Raw genomic sequence first — 18,044 nt, forward strand, 5'->3', positions numbered from 1 at the left:
CATACATGCACCACACACACATACACGCACCACACACACATACACACACCACACACACATACACGCACCACACACACATACACGCACACACACGCATGCGTACACTTAAAACAAGGGTACTTTCACCACGCATGGTGGCATAGGCCTATAATCACAGCACTGGTGAAGTGGAGGCAGGAAGAGCATCAATTTGGGATCATCTTGACCTATAGAGAGAGACCCTGTCTCAAACAAAAAGTAGACTTTAATTGTGTGTGTATGTGGTGTATCCATGTCTACATGGTTTTGTATACACATTTATATGTGCAGCCACATATATGGGGGATCAATGTCCAATGTTTCTCTCTGCTGTTTGTCTCTGTCTATTTTAACACAAGGCTTCTCACCAGACTGGAGTTCACTGATCCTGCCTGATTCTCTAAGACTAGTTGGCTTTGGCACTCCAGGGGTCCGTGTTCCTGTCTCAGCCACCCCAGTACCAGGTGCAAACCATCTCACCCAGCTTTATACATGACTGCTAATCTTCCAAATACAGATCCCCATGCTTTCAAATACTTTGCCTACTTACTTTCTCCCCGGCCCCAAAAGTTGGCTTTAAATGTTTGCCTCGGAGTGGACATTATGTCTCATCGGAGAACATCTACCATGCCTGACAAGGGCCTGAGTTTAGTTCAGCCACTGTGAATACATAAATAAGGATTTCTATAAATATACACATACATACGCAAACTGATTTTGTGTGTGTGTTTACTCTTTTTTTTTTTTAACTTTTTCAGTACTCCATCTGTAGTGAGCCTCTGATAGAACTGTCCAACCCTGGAGCCAGTGGATCCTTGTTTTTTGTGACCAGCGATGATGAATTTATCATCAAAACCGTTCAGCACAAGGAAGCAGAGTTCTTGCAGAAGTTGCTGCCAGGATATTACATGGTAAGGGGCTGCTTACAGCTACAGTTTCTACCTTGGGATTTATTCCTTTCTTTGGAGGGCTTTGTTCCTGCAGGTTTTCCTTCCTTTGCATTTAGACTATGTTGTAGCATTCCTTGGATAGATTTTAGAAGTAATAACCGGAGGCCAGCAAGATAGCTCAGTGGGTTAAAAGCATTTATCACACAAACCTGGTAAACTGAGTTCAGTCACCAGGACTCTCATGGTAGAAGGAGAAAACCAACTCTGCAAAATCGTCCTCTGGTCATGGCATGTGTGTGCCCACAAATCATATATATATATATATATATATATATATATATATATATATATATATATGCCAATAATAATGATAATTTTTGATTCTAAGAAGTGATAGCCAGACGTGGTACACACCTATTATCCCTGCATTTGGAAGGTCTAGATAGAAGGATCATGATTTCAAGGCCACCCTGGAATCCACTGAGAAACCCTGTATCAAAAGAGAAAATGGTGTAAGTGAGAGCCGAGTCCTGAGCATAGCTGTTGGATCACTGTAGTAAGAAGGGCGGCGGGGCTGCGTCCCCAGCACCCCGGCTGCCTGGCTAGCTTATGCCCAAAATAACAACACACAAACTGTATTCATTTAATCACTGCTTGGCCCATTTCTATCTAGCCTCTTCTAGGCTAATTCTCACATATTAATTTAGCCCATTTCTAATCATCTGTGTAGCGCCCCTAGGTGCGCTTACCGGGAAGATTCTAGCCTATGTCCATCCTGCTCCTGAGAGGAGAGCTGTGGAGTCTGAGCTTACTTCCTCTTCCTCCCAGCGTTCTGTTCTGTTTACTCCTCCCACCTATCTTCTAACCAATGAGGGCCAAGCAGTTTCTTTTTATTTAACCAATGATCTTCCTCCATCAGATCACGGTCCTGGGTTAAGTGCAGCTCAGTCATTCACCTCACTGTGGCCCTGCTAAGCGAAGCTGCTGCTGAACCTTTGCTCCCTTGTCCTTTAGAAGCTGGAAACAGTGTCTTTGTGGTGATCAAGGAAGGGATAGGAGTAATGCTTTTTGTACCCAGCAGCAATCATTGTGTCCATGGTGACATTCATTGACTGTCTTAATGACATGGTGTCATTCATTGCTGGTTAAGCAAGGCTTTGAGTATCCTTCCCATTAATTCAGCTTTTATGGCTGTGAGTTTAGAATGGTTATGTTGCTATTCCAAGAGCAGATTTAGAAAGAAATTAGAGACAATAGAGAGAGACACTTGTGCATCCATCTATTCCAGACGTTAATCAACAGAGGAACAGGTAAAGAAAATGTGGTGTACCTATACAGTGGACATTAACAGCACATCCTGTGTCGAGTCATAGTAGCTCTCAAACTCACTTTTAATGAAAAAAAATACTTTGTGAAAATGGAACAGAGCAAATTTTTCTTTTTTCTTTTTCTTTTTTTTTTTTTTTTTTTTTACATTCTAGAATTTAAACCAGAACCCAAGGACTCTTCTGCCAAAATTCTATGGGCTGTACTGCATGCAGTCAGGGGGCATCAACATCCGCATTGTAGTGATGAACAACGTCTTGCCACGTGCCATGAGGATGCACCTGACCTATGACCTGAAAGGCTCCACCTACAAGCGAAGAGCATCCCGAAAAGAGAGAGAGAAACCCAACCCCACATTTAAGGACCTGGATTTCCTGCAGGACATGCATGAGGGGCTGTATTTCGACACAGAAACTTACAATGCCCTTATGAAGACACTGCAGAGAGACTGCCGGGTAAGGAAGTGTCTCTGGATCTCCTTTGAAGTAATCTCGATCGTGAGAACTGCATGCCCATAGCAAGACATGAGGAAGGCCCACAATGGGCATGGGAAGTCTAGTGTTTCCATGCTGACCCAGGCTCTCCAGATCTCTGAGGAAATGGTGAATGATAAGGGAATGGCCTGGGGTCTGTGAACACTTCTTTGTTGGTTCTTATAATAAGCTCTGTCAGCTTTCTTTGATAAAATGCAATGAGAACTTTTCCTTTTCCTTCCTCCCTGGGGTGGGGAACGTAGCTGAAAAGGAAATGAAATTTAGATTTAATGCAGAAACCAGCACTGGAAGCCATATTCAGATCTTGGATGAAATGGGATTTCGACTGAGGAGACACATTTAGAGAAGATGTACTTAGTGGGATTAACAGAGGGCTCCCTGGAGCCCCACTGTGAGCTGAGCCTTGACGGACAAACACTGCACTTTGGCTGCAATTGCCCTATCTGAGAGGCGAGGGAAGCGAGGGCGCCAGATAGAGCCCAGTGCTCCGTGGAAGGGTGATTGTCAGAGGTGAAAAGGGGCTGCCCAGCTGTGGTGCACACACCCTATTACATCACTTTATAAATACAGGTGGCCAAAGCCCCGGGGGGAATGGTTTGCATGTGGTGAAAGTGAGTAAAAACCCTTCTGGAGAAAAAAAATGAAGAGATAATTGTAACTGGAGGCTGAGCTTGCAGTTCCCAGCTGCCCAGTCCCGAGTAATCACACAAATTTAAATTAATATTCCAGACTGTTTAGCCTATTAGCTCAGGCGATTATTAACTAGTTCTTACAACTTAAATTAACCCATTTTTACTAAACTGTATTTGCATGTGATGTGGCTTGCCCGTAATGTTCTGACATCTTACCCCTTTGGTTGCTACATGGCATCTCCCCAACTCCACTTTCTTTCTCCCTGTATCTGTTTGGATTCCCCTTCCCCCGGCTGTATTCTGCCTGGCTATTGGCCAAATCAGCTTCTTTATTAACCAGTGGTAATAAGACATATTTATATCATACTGAAGGGTCTCTCACATCATATAATCCTGAAAATTTGTGATGATTTAATTAATATACACCCCAGAAATAATCTTGGAATGACTGATCTGGGGGAACTGGGATAGTCTAGTCAGGCCAGTTAGCCATCTTGAGCGTAGCTGGGTTGGGCAGCATGATGGTGCAGGCTCGGGCCTAGGCTTTGCCAAGGCTTCCTAGGTAACCAATGATGCCACTAGTCCATGCTGCCAAAAAATAAGAGCTATGCTATTCAGGCTGTGGCTTTCTTGGCCTCCCCTGGGCCCATACAGATGACATGCATTGTTGTGAGGGAAAGAGGAGCCTTCCCCCAAAGCCTGGCCACACCGCAGGTGAGGAAAGCAGGCTGAGCACCCCACTGTGTAGAGCAGAGAGCACCCTCATTCTGCTCTCACTGGCTTTCCTTGCCTCCTGCTGCAGGACGCTTGGTAGCGTGTGACAATAACTACTTGGGTTCATTTTCTTCCTTAACACAATTGTTGTATTACTTGTGACATAGTGATGTTAGGTCGGGTGAACACGGTGTGCCACGTAGCCAGGGTTCACTAGTCATGCCCCTTCTCCCTCTGAGCACTTGGAATTCAGCACAATCATGCTGCCATTTTCATTGCCGAAGGAATCCTTAAAAGAAGGTGAGAAAGGCAGGTTTGGTGGTGCATGCTTTTAATCCCACCCTTGGGAAGATGGAAACAGGCAGATCTATGACTGAAGGCAGCCCAATCTACACTGAGTTTTCTAGGCCTGCCCACCCTACAGAGTGAGAGTCCTTCTCGTGGGGGGGAGGGGGGGAGGTAAGAAACTTGTAAACTTGTCCAGGGGTCAGAGAAATAACTCAGCAGTGAAAAGCACTGGCTGCTCTTCCAAAGGACACAGTTTTGATTCCTAGCCCCAACATACTGGCTCACAACCATCTGTAGCTCTAGTTCCAGGGGATCCAGCACCCACTCCTGGCCTCTGTGGGCAGCAGGCACATGTGCAGGCAGAATGCTCATACACATACAGATTTTTTCTAAGTAAAAAAAAAAAACAACAAAAAACACAAACTTGTCCGGTGTTGCTGAACAAGCCGGTGACAAAGCTCACATCTGTCTGGGGCAAGGCGTGATCTAAACAAAGGGAATTTAAAGTTTGACTCTAGGGGTCTTTTTAAGATTTTTTTAAAATTTGTTTATTTATTTATTTATTGTTTGGTTTGGTTTTTTGAGACACAGTTTCTCTGTGTGTACCTCTAGCTGTCCTGGAACTCACTTTGTAGACCAGGCTGGCCTCGAACTCACAGAGATCCGCCTGACTCTGCCTCCCAAGTGCTGGGATTAAAGGAGTACACCACTACCACCACTACTTTTTATTTTTTATTCATGCGTGTTTGTGTGCCTGCCATGGGGGATGGAGATGTCTGTGGAGGCTTGAGGAATGTGATGGATCTCCTGATTCTAGAGTAACAGGCTGATGTGAGTCAGCTTCCATGGGTGCTGAGAAGTGAACTCAGTTCCTTTGGAAGAGGAAAAAGCACTCTTGACTCCTAAGCCACCTCTCCGACTGCTATGAAGTTTTTACTATTACTATCTTTTAACAAGTCATATGAAAAGCAGTCGGGGCCAAGAAAAAAAATATCCTATTGAACTCTTCTGCTATCTGAAGGATTCATGTTTTTCTTTTTTATTAAAAAAAAAGGAAAAGGGAAAAAGAAAGAAAAAAACACACACATTTTAGTGGAAACCTTTTATCTTGTGTTTTTTCTGTGGTTTCAGGATGTGGGTGAAAAGTTACTATCAAATTCCCCAGAGTGTAGTCCAAGCCTTTCCAGTCTTAGATTTGTTTTTTTCTCCTCACCCCCTGCCTCTGATGTGTGTGTGTGTGTGTGTGTGTGTGTGTGTGTGTGTATCGGAAACCTTTTTCTACAGTCTGCTAAGGTCACATGCTTCTGTGCCAAGAAGAATAAAGGTCAGTTATAAATGCCATTGCACAGGATTTGTGCCCAACCCTGAGAGAACAGGTCAAACATGACTTTTCAACAAAAATGAGACCCTAGAGAGGTACCTGCTTATTTTCTACGTTTTTAGCATGTTGTTCTAAAAAATACAGACATCCATGTTAAAGAATCGAATTGTATTTGAATTTGTACAAGGCGTAAGTCGTGGAACTTGCTATTCTCATCGCAAATGCTTTCGTCTTTGTGGTATGGAAACATGCAAATACTGAGCCTGACTCCAGCTGCTGACCTGCCAAGTCATCTGTGATCAGGATCCAGTAGCTGGTCCTGGAGGCAGAGCTGCACTGTGCAGTGCAGGGTTTTGGAACTGTGGGTCCTGATGTTTGTCAGGCATTGCTTTGTAGGTCTGATGGGTGATGTCTTAGTTAGGGTTTGTGTTGATGTGATAAACACCATAGTCAGAAACAACTTAAAGGACTCATTTGGCTTACCTGTCCTATTAAGGAGAGCCATGGCAGGAACCACCTCAAGTCACGAAATGAAGCAGAGGCCATGGAGAAACCCTGTTCACTGGTTTGGTCCCCCTGCTTGACTGTCTTGCTCAGTCTGTTTTCTTATACTACCCAAGACCACCTCGGTGCCCTGGGGTGTCACCATCCATAGTGAACTGGGCCCTCCAGCATCAATTATTAATCAAGAAAATGCCCAACAGACTTGCTTGCAGGCTAGTCTTAAGAAGGCATCTTCCCAATTAAAATTCCCTCTTCCCAGAAATCTAGGTTTGTATCGCATGACAAGTTAGCGTTTTGGTTAGTGTTCGCTCTTCAGCTTTAGAGAGATACGGAAGTATATTGATTTTGTTTCCTTTAAAGTTGTTTAGTTTTCATTTTGGGTACAGACTCTTTGTGCCTTCCCCTCTCTGCATCCCCTCTACTCTTCAGAACTGAACTTTAGTGTGACTGATGGAGTATTGGGCTCTAGGGTGGCTGTGGGGTCACTCGCGGGCTGGCACTGGTACCTAGCATCTGGGGATCTCTTATGTTAAAAACCCTACTGTCTGTGGGAGGCTCCAAAAACAAACCAACCATAGACCATTTCTATAGCAATGCTCCAGTGGGAGGAAGGTGAACCAGGCTCATTGTGGGACATGTCCTCGTTGCTGAACATGGGTGAGTGACCTTCATGTTTGAACTATTGCCAAAAAGTACGAGAGATGCGGTGATGATAGTGTATTATAGGGTCAGAGTAGGTGATGACTTAGCTTGATATTGAAGGGTGAGAGGAATTCTGGGTAGGCAAAGCAGTAAAAACATTTCTAAGAAGAAAAAAACAATATATATTGGATATGAAATAGCATGGCACATTCCAGGAACTATAGTTGTTTGTCTTTGCTGCAGCTAATAATTAGGGAAGGCATGTGAGGTAAGAGAGAAGTGCATCCAAATATTTGTCAAAACCCTTTTTCAGAGTTGTGCGGGTCCTCTTGAGGACTCAAATAACAAATCCACCAGACCTCTAGGACTCCTGGGCACTGTTGATAGAAATGTAAATTAGTCCAGACACTATGGAAATCAGTATAGAGTTTCCTCAAAAACTCAAACTAGAATACCATATAATCCAGCTATGCTACTCTTGAATATAGTACCCAAAGAGACCTGTCAACACACCACAGAGACACTTGCCCATCCTTGTCTATGGCAGCACAACTCATAGTAGCCAAGGTGTGTAATCAGCCTGGGTGTCCATCAGCAGATGAATGGATAAAGAAAATGTGATCTGTGTACACAGTAGGGTTTTATTCAGTCATAAAGAATGAAATTAGGTCATCTGCAGGGAGACAGATGAAACTGACTATCATCCTGTTAAGCAGAGTAAGTCTGATTCAGAAAGACAGGATTGCCTTTTTCTCTTATGTGTGCAATCTAGAATAATACATGCATGCATGGCATGGAATAGAAGTGGGGCTTATTTGGGGAAACAGAAAGGAATCAGCAAGAGGAGGAAGAGGAAGCAGGAGAGGATGGACATGGTTGTAATGTGTGATACGACTGGATGAAAACTTCATTATTAACTCTATCCCTGTGTACGATGAACTAAAAATAGACAAATAGAAAATGCCCCCTGCTTCTTCTCTGTGGCTTTCTGGACAGGCATGGGGACCCTGCTTGTTGGAGTCCCCAGCTTTCTGCCCACCCTCCATCCTTTCTTTTACATTATACCATAACATCTCAGACTAGGGGATTCCATTTCCCTTAGCCTAAGCGCTGTTGGGAGATCCCCGTGTGTGACTCGTTGAGCCAGCTCGACCTGTGGTTGTCCCCTATTCCCTGTGGAGTGCTTCCCTGCTTCCAGTCCAGAGCTCTGTCTGGACTCTTCTCTTGGATTGGGCTACTCGCTGCTCAGCAAGCCCTCTAGCAAAAAAGCTCCATCTCCCTGTCTGACTTGCCTAGTGATACATAAGCCCTTGGGTGTCAGCCTTCCCTTTGCGATGGCCAGTCCCTCATCAGCTTACTCTCTTGGCTTACTCTGTCAGGCCATGTTTTCCTGCCCTCTTTCCTCTCACCTTCCCTTACCCATCTGAGGACTCCTGGGATATCTCTTCCTCTGAGGTCACCATGCTGTGCTTCCTCCTCCTCCCAACCTTACCTCTTTCGTGGGATTTAAGGCTGCTATTTCTCATGAGCAGATTCTTGATCAAGCCCCAGCCTTTGTCTCTGGCTCAGTGGGTGATTAGCAAATGGCTCTTGGAACACTGTATTTGAACAAAAGAATAATAAAGAGAATATCAGAGCACGAAGAGAGGAAGGCACGGGTGCCGCTCCAAGAAATGCCTTTTATGACTTCCATGTCTCCAGCTACTCTTCCAGTCCCTTTGAAGGGAGCATCTAGTTCTGCTGAAATGCATGCCAAAAATGGCATTGAGAATTTGATAAAGCTGCTGATTTCCACTTTGAATCACTTGGGATTAGATCTGCACTGGATGTGCTCACAGAAGTGTATCCACAGTTCAGTGATTTCTCCCATGAAGTCATGTTGGAATGATGGTCGGACCTTTATTTAACATTGACCCCTACCTCCCTTAGGTATGGCTCTTCTCTGTCCCCAGGAGAGGTTTTCAAGCCTCTTAATTGTAACATAAAAACTCTCTGGTAAACAATCTTTTTTCTTTCCTCAGGCAGATGGTTATCTACTTCAAAATTAAATTGGACCCGAAGTAGACTGGCGTGATCAATAAACAGATTCATATCTGAATTTTACATTTAAATGACAGATCGCCCTCGGGGTTATATTTGACACAATGAAGAATTGTGCTGGATTATTTAAAGTGTATGTGGGGTGAGGGTGAAGAGGTGAACTACTTCGGAATGGGTGTTGCTTATGAGGCCCTGGAGCTGTTTGTGTTTGTCAGTGAACAGGCTTGCTTATAGTGTAAGACTTACATGGCTGTCAGCTGCTGGACGTTTGATTGTAGGGTTGAATGAGAAGGGGGCAAGATACAGGGCACTGGCTGGGAAATCTGCACAGGCCGCAGTGGGAGAAGCTCAGTCTTGCCCTTCCTGCGTCTGTTGGTGGACGTACAGCCTAAACTGCAGGCGTCAGGGCCTGCAGGAATGGCTCGGTAGTTAAAGTACTCACTGTACAGATGAGAAGGCCAGAGTTAAATCCCCACAAGTAAGACTCGAAATGCCTCAGAGGCCAGTGTTCCTTCCTGAACCCTTTCTGCAGCCACATCACTCTGCTCCCTGCTGTACCCAGAGCATAGCACGAAAATAAAGTGATTGCAGTTAAGATTTTGTAATTGAAATTTTGTGCATGCGTTTTGGAAGAACAATTATGAATTGTTTTGTACTTGAGTTTAATTTACTGGGATTATTTTTTTCTCTGATGTAATTTATGTATGAAAAAATCTAGACACCCATGTCATTTAATAAATTTGACAAATTATTCTATCTTGCAATATTTTGGGAGTACTCTGGGGAAAGTGAAGTGATGGGCAAAGTCTATTACTGGGAACTTGTGTTTATAACCTAAATATTTCCTAATCCTTCACGTGGGAGTCACGTTAGAGACAGTCTGGATAATTAATGGCCTAAATGAACCATTCCACATTTACTATCATTCCTTGTTAAGCACCAAAGTTATTAATTTTTCAGTAGTGTGGAATCGATTTTCTCTTTTCCCACAAATCACTGTTATCATAAATATTAATAGGCCCTGAGAATTTAATGAATCCGGCTTCTACTGGAACATCTTGATGAGCGCAGTGAGCTGTTCCAATGTGTGGCAAGCTCTTGATTTACGGACTGGATGCTTACATGCTTGGGCGTTTCTCAGTGGGTTGCCTTTTTTCATGTTAATTTGGCTTTATGATTAGCGCTTACCCTCTAGGTATACTTCCTATTAATTCCTTGCATGTAATTTAGACAGATTTGAAGGTGGGTTATTTTGTTTGGGTTTTTGTTGTTATTTTCAGTGTTGATTTGTTTGGGGCTTGGGGCATAGTTTCTTTTGGTGTACCATAGGATAGTGTCAAATTCATGGTCCTCCTGCCTCAGCCTGGAATTCTGATATTATAGTCATGCATCACGATACCTGTTTTTATTTTTCAGCGATAACCTGGAAAATAAAGGACAAATGAGTTCTTTTTCCACATAGATCTTTACAAGCACTGTAATTCCGTATGATAGTTAATTTGCTCCACTATTTTAAATTACGTTGGGGTTTTTGCTATCTACAATATTAGTTATTCTCGTGCTATAAAATGTAAGAATAAATCAAATTTGGAGGAGCTGGACAAATAAATGAATAAAACTAACTCCAAATAAAAGACAGTTTGAGCTGGCAAGAATCCCTTGAGTCTGTGGGAAACAGCGGCATGGTATCTTCCACTCTCCAGTCTGAGTTTGAGGGACCTGTAGACACCTAGACAAAGCAGGCTCCTAGTGAGAACAACATCAAACAAACAACATGTATTTGCAAGGACTCTAAATGTTTCCACCTGTAAAGTCTTTTTTTTTTTAATGGAGTCACTTGCAACAGTTGGGGATAGTCACATACACCTTTCACCCTGTGTCCCCAATGGTAGCATTTTGACATCAGCACGGTATTACTGCCAGGAAACAGACTCGAATGTAATCTCCTGGTATGTTTTAAGACTTCTTAATTCTTCCAGTTTTGTGTGTGTGTGTGTGTGTGTGTGTGTGTGTGTGTGTGTGTGTGTAAGTAGATTTGCATATCCACCCACCAGGGTCAAGTATAGAACAGCTCCTTCTCAAAGGTCCCTCAGGCTGCTTTTCCCTAGCCTCAGCCACCTCCCTCCTTTCCAAAGGTACCTCAGGCTGCCCTTCCCTAGCCTCAGCCACCTCCCTCCTTCCCAAAGGTACCTCAGGCTGCCCTTCCCTAGCCTCCGCCACCTCCCTCCTTCCCAATGGTACCTCAGGCTATTCTTTCCTAACCTCAGCCACCTCCCTCTTTCACAGTCCTTCCCCAATCTCGAGCAACCGTGGATGCTTTTCATGTCTATAATTTGGCATTTCAAGAATATTGTATAGAGATGAGTGTAGGGATGCACACCTATAGTCCCAATGCTGGGAAGGTAGAAGCAGAAAGGTAATCAGGAGTTCAAGGCCAGCCTGGGCTACATAAAACGAAAACCACAAAAAAAAAGCTATAGACAGCGTGAAACTGTGCAGACTGGTTTCTCACTCACCGTAAAGCCCTTAAAGATCATTCACGTCAGATCCTATATCGATAGTTTGCTCTTTTTTTTACTGCTGAGTGGTATTTTGTGATATGAATATACTAGTTTAATATTAACCTGCTAAAGAATGTGGGCATGAGGAGGGGTTCGTTTTTTTGATAGTTCAAGGAAGCTACTGTGAAAACTTTTGCCCCAATTTTTACCCGGTATAAGTTTTTATTCCTCCGGGAGAAGTGCTTGCGTGATGTTACCGCATTGTGTGACAAGTACGTGTTTGCATTTCTAGAAGCCGACGCCCCCTTTCCCAGCCTTGCTGCCTAGTCTCCCCTCCCACAAGCCAGTGTGAATGGTCCGGGTTCTCCCTGTCCCCGGCATTTCCTTGTTCAGTTTTGGTCTCTCTATCCACGTGTATTAAAGTCTCTTGTTGAAACCTCACCTGAGTATGTACTCCAGGAAAGCAAAGGCTGCGGCCGGCGGTGAAGCAGTTCAAGGGTATTGGCAAGAGAGTGGAAAGGGGAAATGAAAACAATATACAGTCCAGGCCAGCAGCTGATAACAGGCCTGTGGGTGCTGATGCAGTGCAGCTTAAGATTCTGGGATTTCAGGTGTGTGTTTCTCATAATAACCATTTCCATGAGGCTAAAGTCTCACAGGGCTTCATCCAAAGCCGTTCTGTAGTCATCATCATTATGTCTGCATTATACAGTGATTATTGCTCTGATTTTAATGTCTGCACTAGACTCTTAATTTTTCTAAGAACAGAAGCCAAGTGGCTTTAGTTCCGCATCCACCGCCTGCTGGACAGCTCATTCAGTGTCACCCTCTGAAGAAGCCTAGGACGGACGTAAGGACAGCAAGTTTTGGACATAGTGGGTCTGACCTAATCATTAAGGTAATAGAAGCAGATTTTAGAAAGAGCCGACTCATGACTTGTCCTGAAAGGGAGCCAGAGTCAGCTGTGTCTCCTTTACATGTTCGTTGGCTGTTGTATTATGCAACATGACTAAAACTGCATTGCTCACTTGGCCAGTATGCACAGATGTGCAGCTGTGTTGACTTCTCCTTCTCCTCTGTCATTGGTTTAGATGATGACTAACTCTCCCATGTAAGACTGCTACACATTACAGTTGTTCGTGAGCTTTGGAAAGGGGCTGATGTTTGTCCCCGTGCTTGCCAGTTGCTGCAAGTTAGTTGCCGTGTGTACGGTTGATGGGAAAGAGTCCCCTGCTGACAGTAACAGAAGGGACAGATGGCCAGTGTGGGATGGTGACAGGGTAGCTGTGGAAAAAAAAGTATTCTTCTGTGTTGCTCATTCCTGACTTTCTACCAAGCAAAAGATACCTCAGTGTAAGCCAGATGCATAGTTCTCAGTATTCTGCAAAAGTTAGGAAGAAAAAAGATTCTATCTTCAAAATAACCTATAGATGCCAAAATAGCTTAAACCACTTAAAATACATAATCCCTACTATGAATTCATCAAATATATGTACAATACATGATTCATGTACCTTAAAGACATGTTTCCTGGGCTCAGCTCATCCATAGACTACCTCAGTTAACACTGATTGTGGACTTGCTTTGACTCAAGCAGTGCTCACTCTTACAGGCAGATTTTCTCTGTCCTTACTATGCCACTCGGAACTGAGTGGCTCCGGCTCTTTCTTGACACAGGATTAAGCTTCCTGGGTCTGCTGAACTTACCAGTGCCTCATACCCAGGTCCCTCTGAGCCCAAACCCATGGTCCTCCACCATCTCCCTTAACCTGTAGAAAGACACTGAAGTTAAAACCGTACATCATAACCTAACTGGTTATCAAAGGATAGTTGTCTGATCCTCAGGTTCTGACGATGAGGTGCTGGGGTGGGTTCTGGAGGAAGCTGGAAAAGCCTTTGCCAAAGTAGACAGTTTGGAGCAAGAGAGTTGGATTTTTGAACCCTACTCCAGGAGGTAGGAGGGACATGAGGGGGTATGGTAAGTGATGGCTCAAGGAGAAAATCAGTAGTCCAAACATTTCATTCTTAAAGCTTAATGAAAAACATAATGAAGCCTGTTGCCACCTGCCAACTCTTGCAGCAGGTGTGATTAGGACATCCCATGAACATTAAAACAAGACCTCTTTCTGAGATATGAGACGGTTCCAAGGGAACAAACAGCTGGGGACTAAATCCATGACAGCAAATCCTGCACGAGCAGCTGTTGAAAATTCTCATTGGTTACAGGAACTGCAGGGTTGTCATAGCACGAATTGTTATAGCCCTCCCTCTCATTCAAATGGAAACAAAAAAAAAGTCTACAGGCAGAGATTAGAGAAAGGAAACTGAAGGCTGGGAACCCTGCCAAGCCTGAGAGATAACTTCCTTGACTTAAACTTTGAAGATCTGAAGTAGGTCCTGATTTCTAGAGTAGTTGGTGGCTGCCGTCGTCTTCATCGTCTGTGAAGCTACTTGTGATTTTAAATATCATGTCACACCGAAACTGATATGGGACTGAGGCATGTTCAGGGTCAATCTGGACCGTGGAGACTTTGTTTCAAAACAACCACGTATATGAATGATATGTGTGTGTTACTGTACACATAAATATGCATGTTTGCATGTTAAATCTCGAGTGGTAGGTGATTGTTTCAAAAGCATAGAACATAATTCTGTCACTTCAAGTTTTATAAGTCAAAAGGAAACCAAAAAGTTGCCTTTGTGCTGGTCGGCACGCCATCGTCCAGAGTTCTGACCAAGTGTGGTGCCACAGCCTAGAACTAGACTAAGGATTTAATATTTAATCCATTCTGATTTACTAGCTAACATTCTATGTCTGTATTTTCTCTTTATTAGATTAGCAAAGAACACTCTGAGCTTTATTGAGGAAATTAAGTTAAATGAAAAAGACAGCATTCAGCCTAACTGGACTTGCACGTACACGCAATCTAGTGCTATACTCTGAGGGGCTGCCTTAGCAAGCAGTAGCAGGCCACTGGATCCATTTCTCTTCAGATCAGTTCATTCCAGGGATGGCTATTTGCATAAAATCTCCAGGATACCATTTTTAATTGACTTATCTTATTGGATTACTACAAATATTTTGTACCAGTTATTAACCCTTAATTTCGTGACTATATATAGACCAGCTAGAGAAATTACCCAGGGACCTTGATGAATCTTCCCCATCAGCTCCATATTTTGGTGTGTGTGTGTGTGTGTTTGTTTGGTCTTTGGACAAAGAATGGCCAGTTGAGAGGAGCAGAGAGCCCAAGCCAGCCTTCTGCCTTCTGCTTGGCCCGCCGTGGTTTCCGTCCCCTATTTCTGATCTGTGTTTTCATAGGTCCCCTCATTCTCCCATCAGCTTCTGAGGCAGGGGCAAACTATCCAACCAAAGATCAAAATGCATTTTTCTAAGCATCTCAAAGAAGAACATGAAACTTTATTTTTGAAAAGTTCTAACGTACATAAAAGTGGGCAGAATGCTACAATTAATCTACAAATACATATAAGTATGTGTATATATTTATACATATAGGTATATGCATATATGTCCCGTGTTCATTTTCAACTCTCAGCCAATCTTGCTCACTCTTTCTCTATATACAGTTGGAAGCACATTCCACTCATCATATCCTTTATTGATACATATATTTCAGTATAATTCTCCTAATGTTAAGGACCCCTTTTTAAATTAAAGAAAACAAGGTCATGAATTTGAGAGTGCAAGGGAGAGAGACGTGGAAGGGATTTGATGATGGGAAGGAGACGTGGAGTAATTATATTTTAATTTAAAAAAATAAAATACCCAAGGCATTATATCCTACATTTAAATTCATATCAAATTTTAAATACTATATTAAAGCAATACTTATATCCATCAAATAGGCAGTATCCCAATTTCTAATCCTTTTTAATTTTATGTATTATACAATTCAGCCTCCATTTTAGAGCCAGTCCCAAATGCTCTTGAGTGATTAAAGAGTCCATTCGTAACCCAGCCTATGACAGGCTTCCCAAAGAGCAACGGAAGGGGCTTCCCAGCCTTGTCTATATCAAAACAGCCTCCCTTTTATCTGCCATTTAGTTGCGTGCACACTAAACAGAAAACGACAGTGTTTGCAAATATCGTCTTAGTTTTCCCTTTGAACGGAGTGCAGAATGCCCGTAATGTAAGTAGCTTTGAAAACACAGGGAACTTTTATGTTCGTTTTTCTGACAACACAGCACACAGTCAGAGTAAATGTTTTCAGTGCTGGGGTTCTTGCACAGGCCTCATAATCGGGAGTGTAGTGTCAAAGATGCTTTGTAGCTGAACCTTCTTTTTTTTATTTGCATGGAGATATGGACCGATATAACTAATGTGCATTCCTTCCACCTCAGGAAGCACAGAGTAGAACAAGCCTTTGGTGAGCACAGCATCTCCTTTCTGATCGAAAACTGCAGACAGAACCTGGGCTCAATCATTGTAGCACAGAGGGAATGTTTGTTCCCAACCATTTGTAATATAGCTTTCATGAAATATGAGTTAGGATGTAAAAAAAATCCCCCCTGAGTTGAAAAACTAAAAAGTCTGTAGAAGCAGCAGCATGAGCAAAAACATCAGGGGCTTACATCTTCTGGGCACTCTTAGGAGTAACTTAGAAATTTAAGTAGCCGGGAGGTGAATCTAAGCTTGTGTCAAACAAGAAGACATGGACTGCAGCCATGAGAGCAAAGGCCTTTGATGTGAAATTGAGATCTCGCCACAAGCAATGGCAGGTCAGGAGGCTTTGAGCCGGGGTGTGATGTCACCTAATCTTGCAAGGGGTCACTGAACCGATCTGAAGGGGAAGCTGGAAAGGAATGATTAGAGAAGAGGAATGTTTTGATAACACCAGCTGCAGGACTGGGCAGCTAATGAAAGGAAAGGGCTCCTTGGAGTCTAAAATTTACATTGTAGTGATTTCAAATAAAAGAGGGAAGTCAGGGGCAAGAATTGCTTTGGGACAAAACAAGAGTTTAGGTTACAATATAAAGTGTTTAGAAGAAGCTTTAAAACACCCAGAGGCCACTGGGAATATATGGGCTATAGTTTAGGAAGGAGAACGAGCCAAAGGTAACAATTCAGGAATTTCCTACAGGAAGGTGGCGGCTAAACTTGACCTCTGAGTTGCACATACATATAATCTAGGGGCTGACTTAGCAAAGTCGTCTTCGTCTTACATGTCCACTGCTCTGCTGCCTCAACCTCTTTCAGTTATCATGGCCTCTTAGCACGGCAGTCGATGGACATACTTCCCAGTACTTCCAGTGTGTGTTCCGACTATAGTCCTGACTTTCTGTAACTCTGAGAACTATTCCTGTTTCCTCTCTCTCATTGAAGGAGTAAAGTCCTGCCCGAGATAGATAGACCCAGCAGTCACAGTGACATCACACAGACTTTTTGGAAATACATGCAGCTGCATGACGAACTGGAATGGGGCTGTAGTTACTGCTCTCTCTTAAAGTTCATGAGCGTTATATTTCTGGCAGGAAACAACTGGGAAGACATGAGTAATAAATATTTGGTCTGTAATTGATGCAAATTCCCCAAAATATAACTAAAAGCCCACAGATTCTAAAGAAATCTGGACTCTCCCAAAAGCCACACCCATGAACAGGCTGGAATGCTTCTGTATTTTATTGGACTTTTTAATGAATTTTTTTGTTTTCTGAGTTGGAACCCCATAGGTGTTAGCTTCTAGTGAGTGATACGTGTGTTTTCTCAAACTAGTACAGGGAATGGTTCGCGATGAATTATCATAATGAATAGAGATAGCAGTTAAGTGAGTGGTTACTTTATGTGAGGAAATTTCCTAAGCGCTTCATCAGGATTAGCATATTTAATTTTTGCAAGTACCATATGTAATAGGCAATATTATTCTAACAGTTTTACACATAAGGATACCCACCTGGGGTCACGGGGCTTATGCTCTCTAATCTCTAATCCTTATCCACCAGTGTCTCTCAGAAAGGAAGCCCTAGGGCTGATGAATGTGCAGAAAATGCATCCTCTGCCCATGGCGATGATGAAGAGGCTCTTGGGCTGTCTGGGTAGAGAGACTGTTCCCAAACCATCGTTTCTACATGAAGGAGAAGTAGGACTGGGGCTCTTCGTCCTTGTTTCTGTGTGAAGGACGTCCAGCTTCCCTTAGTATTCCCTGACACGAAGCAGGCTTCTTTTCCGTGGTGTCCTCTGCTTGGTGGAAGGGCAAGGCTGCAGTGGCATGCCTCTGTGGAGAACTGACTGATGGGTTTGATTCTTGAGCCCTGAGCCAGTGGTCGTCAGCATCACCCGTCTCTCCAAACTTCCTCCTCCCTTTCTGGTGTGACTCCTACTTCAGTTAGTTGGGGCGGGAGCTGCTGGTTTTCCGTGGCTATAAGGGCATACACAGATCTCTGGAAACATAATTTCATCATCCCAGGCCTCTCACATGATAGGATTCTACTCACAATTGTTGTCTGTCTCCACTCTAAAAATATAACTTTAGCTTATCAAAAGTTGAAGAAGATTCACCGGGCTCTGTTTCATCCCTAATGCTATTTATAAATACAGTTGAAGGATGAATTCTCTGGAATAACTAAAACTTGTTCACAGCCCATTATATGTTCATCATTAATAGCAATGATGACTGAGACCCCAGGGACCAGCATATTTCAGAGACTATGCATTG

General features: G+C 43.3%; 1 protein-coding gene across 3 annotated transcripts in view; it reads left to right on the plus strand.

Annotated features, from left to right (window-relative positions):
* Window positions 1-18,044, plus strand: part of Pip5k1b (phosphatidylinositol-4-phosphate 5-kinase type 1 beta) — a 253,618-nt gene that overhangs the window by 164,489 nt on the left and 71,085 nt on the right. For all 3 annotated transcript variants that reach the window (XM_041660767.1, XM_041660768.1, XM_041660769.1), the window contains 2 exons: window positions 777-929; window positions 2,390-2,689. In XM_041660767.1, the coding sequence (XP_041516701.1) occupies window positions 777-929; window positions 2,390-2,689 (453 nt within the window). The remainder of the gene's footprint in view (window positions 1-776; window positions 930-2,389; window positions 2,690-18,044) is intronic.

The sequence above is a fragment of the Microtus oregoni genome, unplaced genomic scaffold (assembly GCF_018167655.1).
Source record: "Microtus oregoni isolate MIOR12 unplaced genomic scaffold, Mior012 000012F_ref0000307, whole genome shotgun sequence".
In the NCBI taxonomy this organism is placed as follows: Eukaryota; Metazoa; Chordata; class Mammalia; order Rodentia; family Cricetidae; genus Microtus; species Microtus oregoni.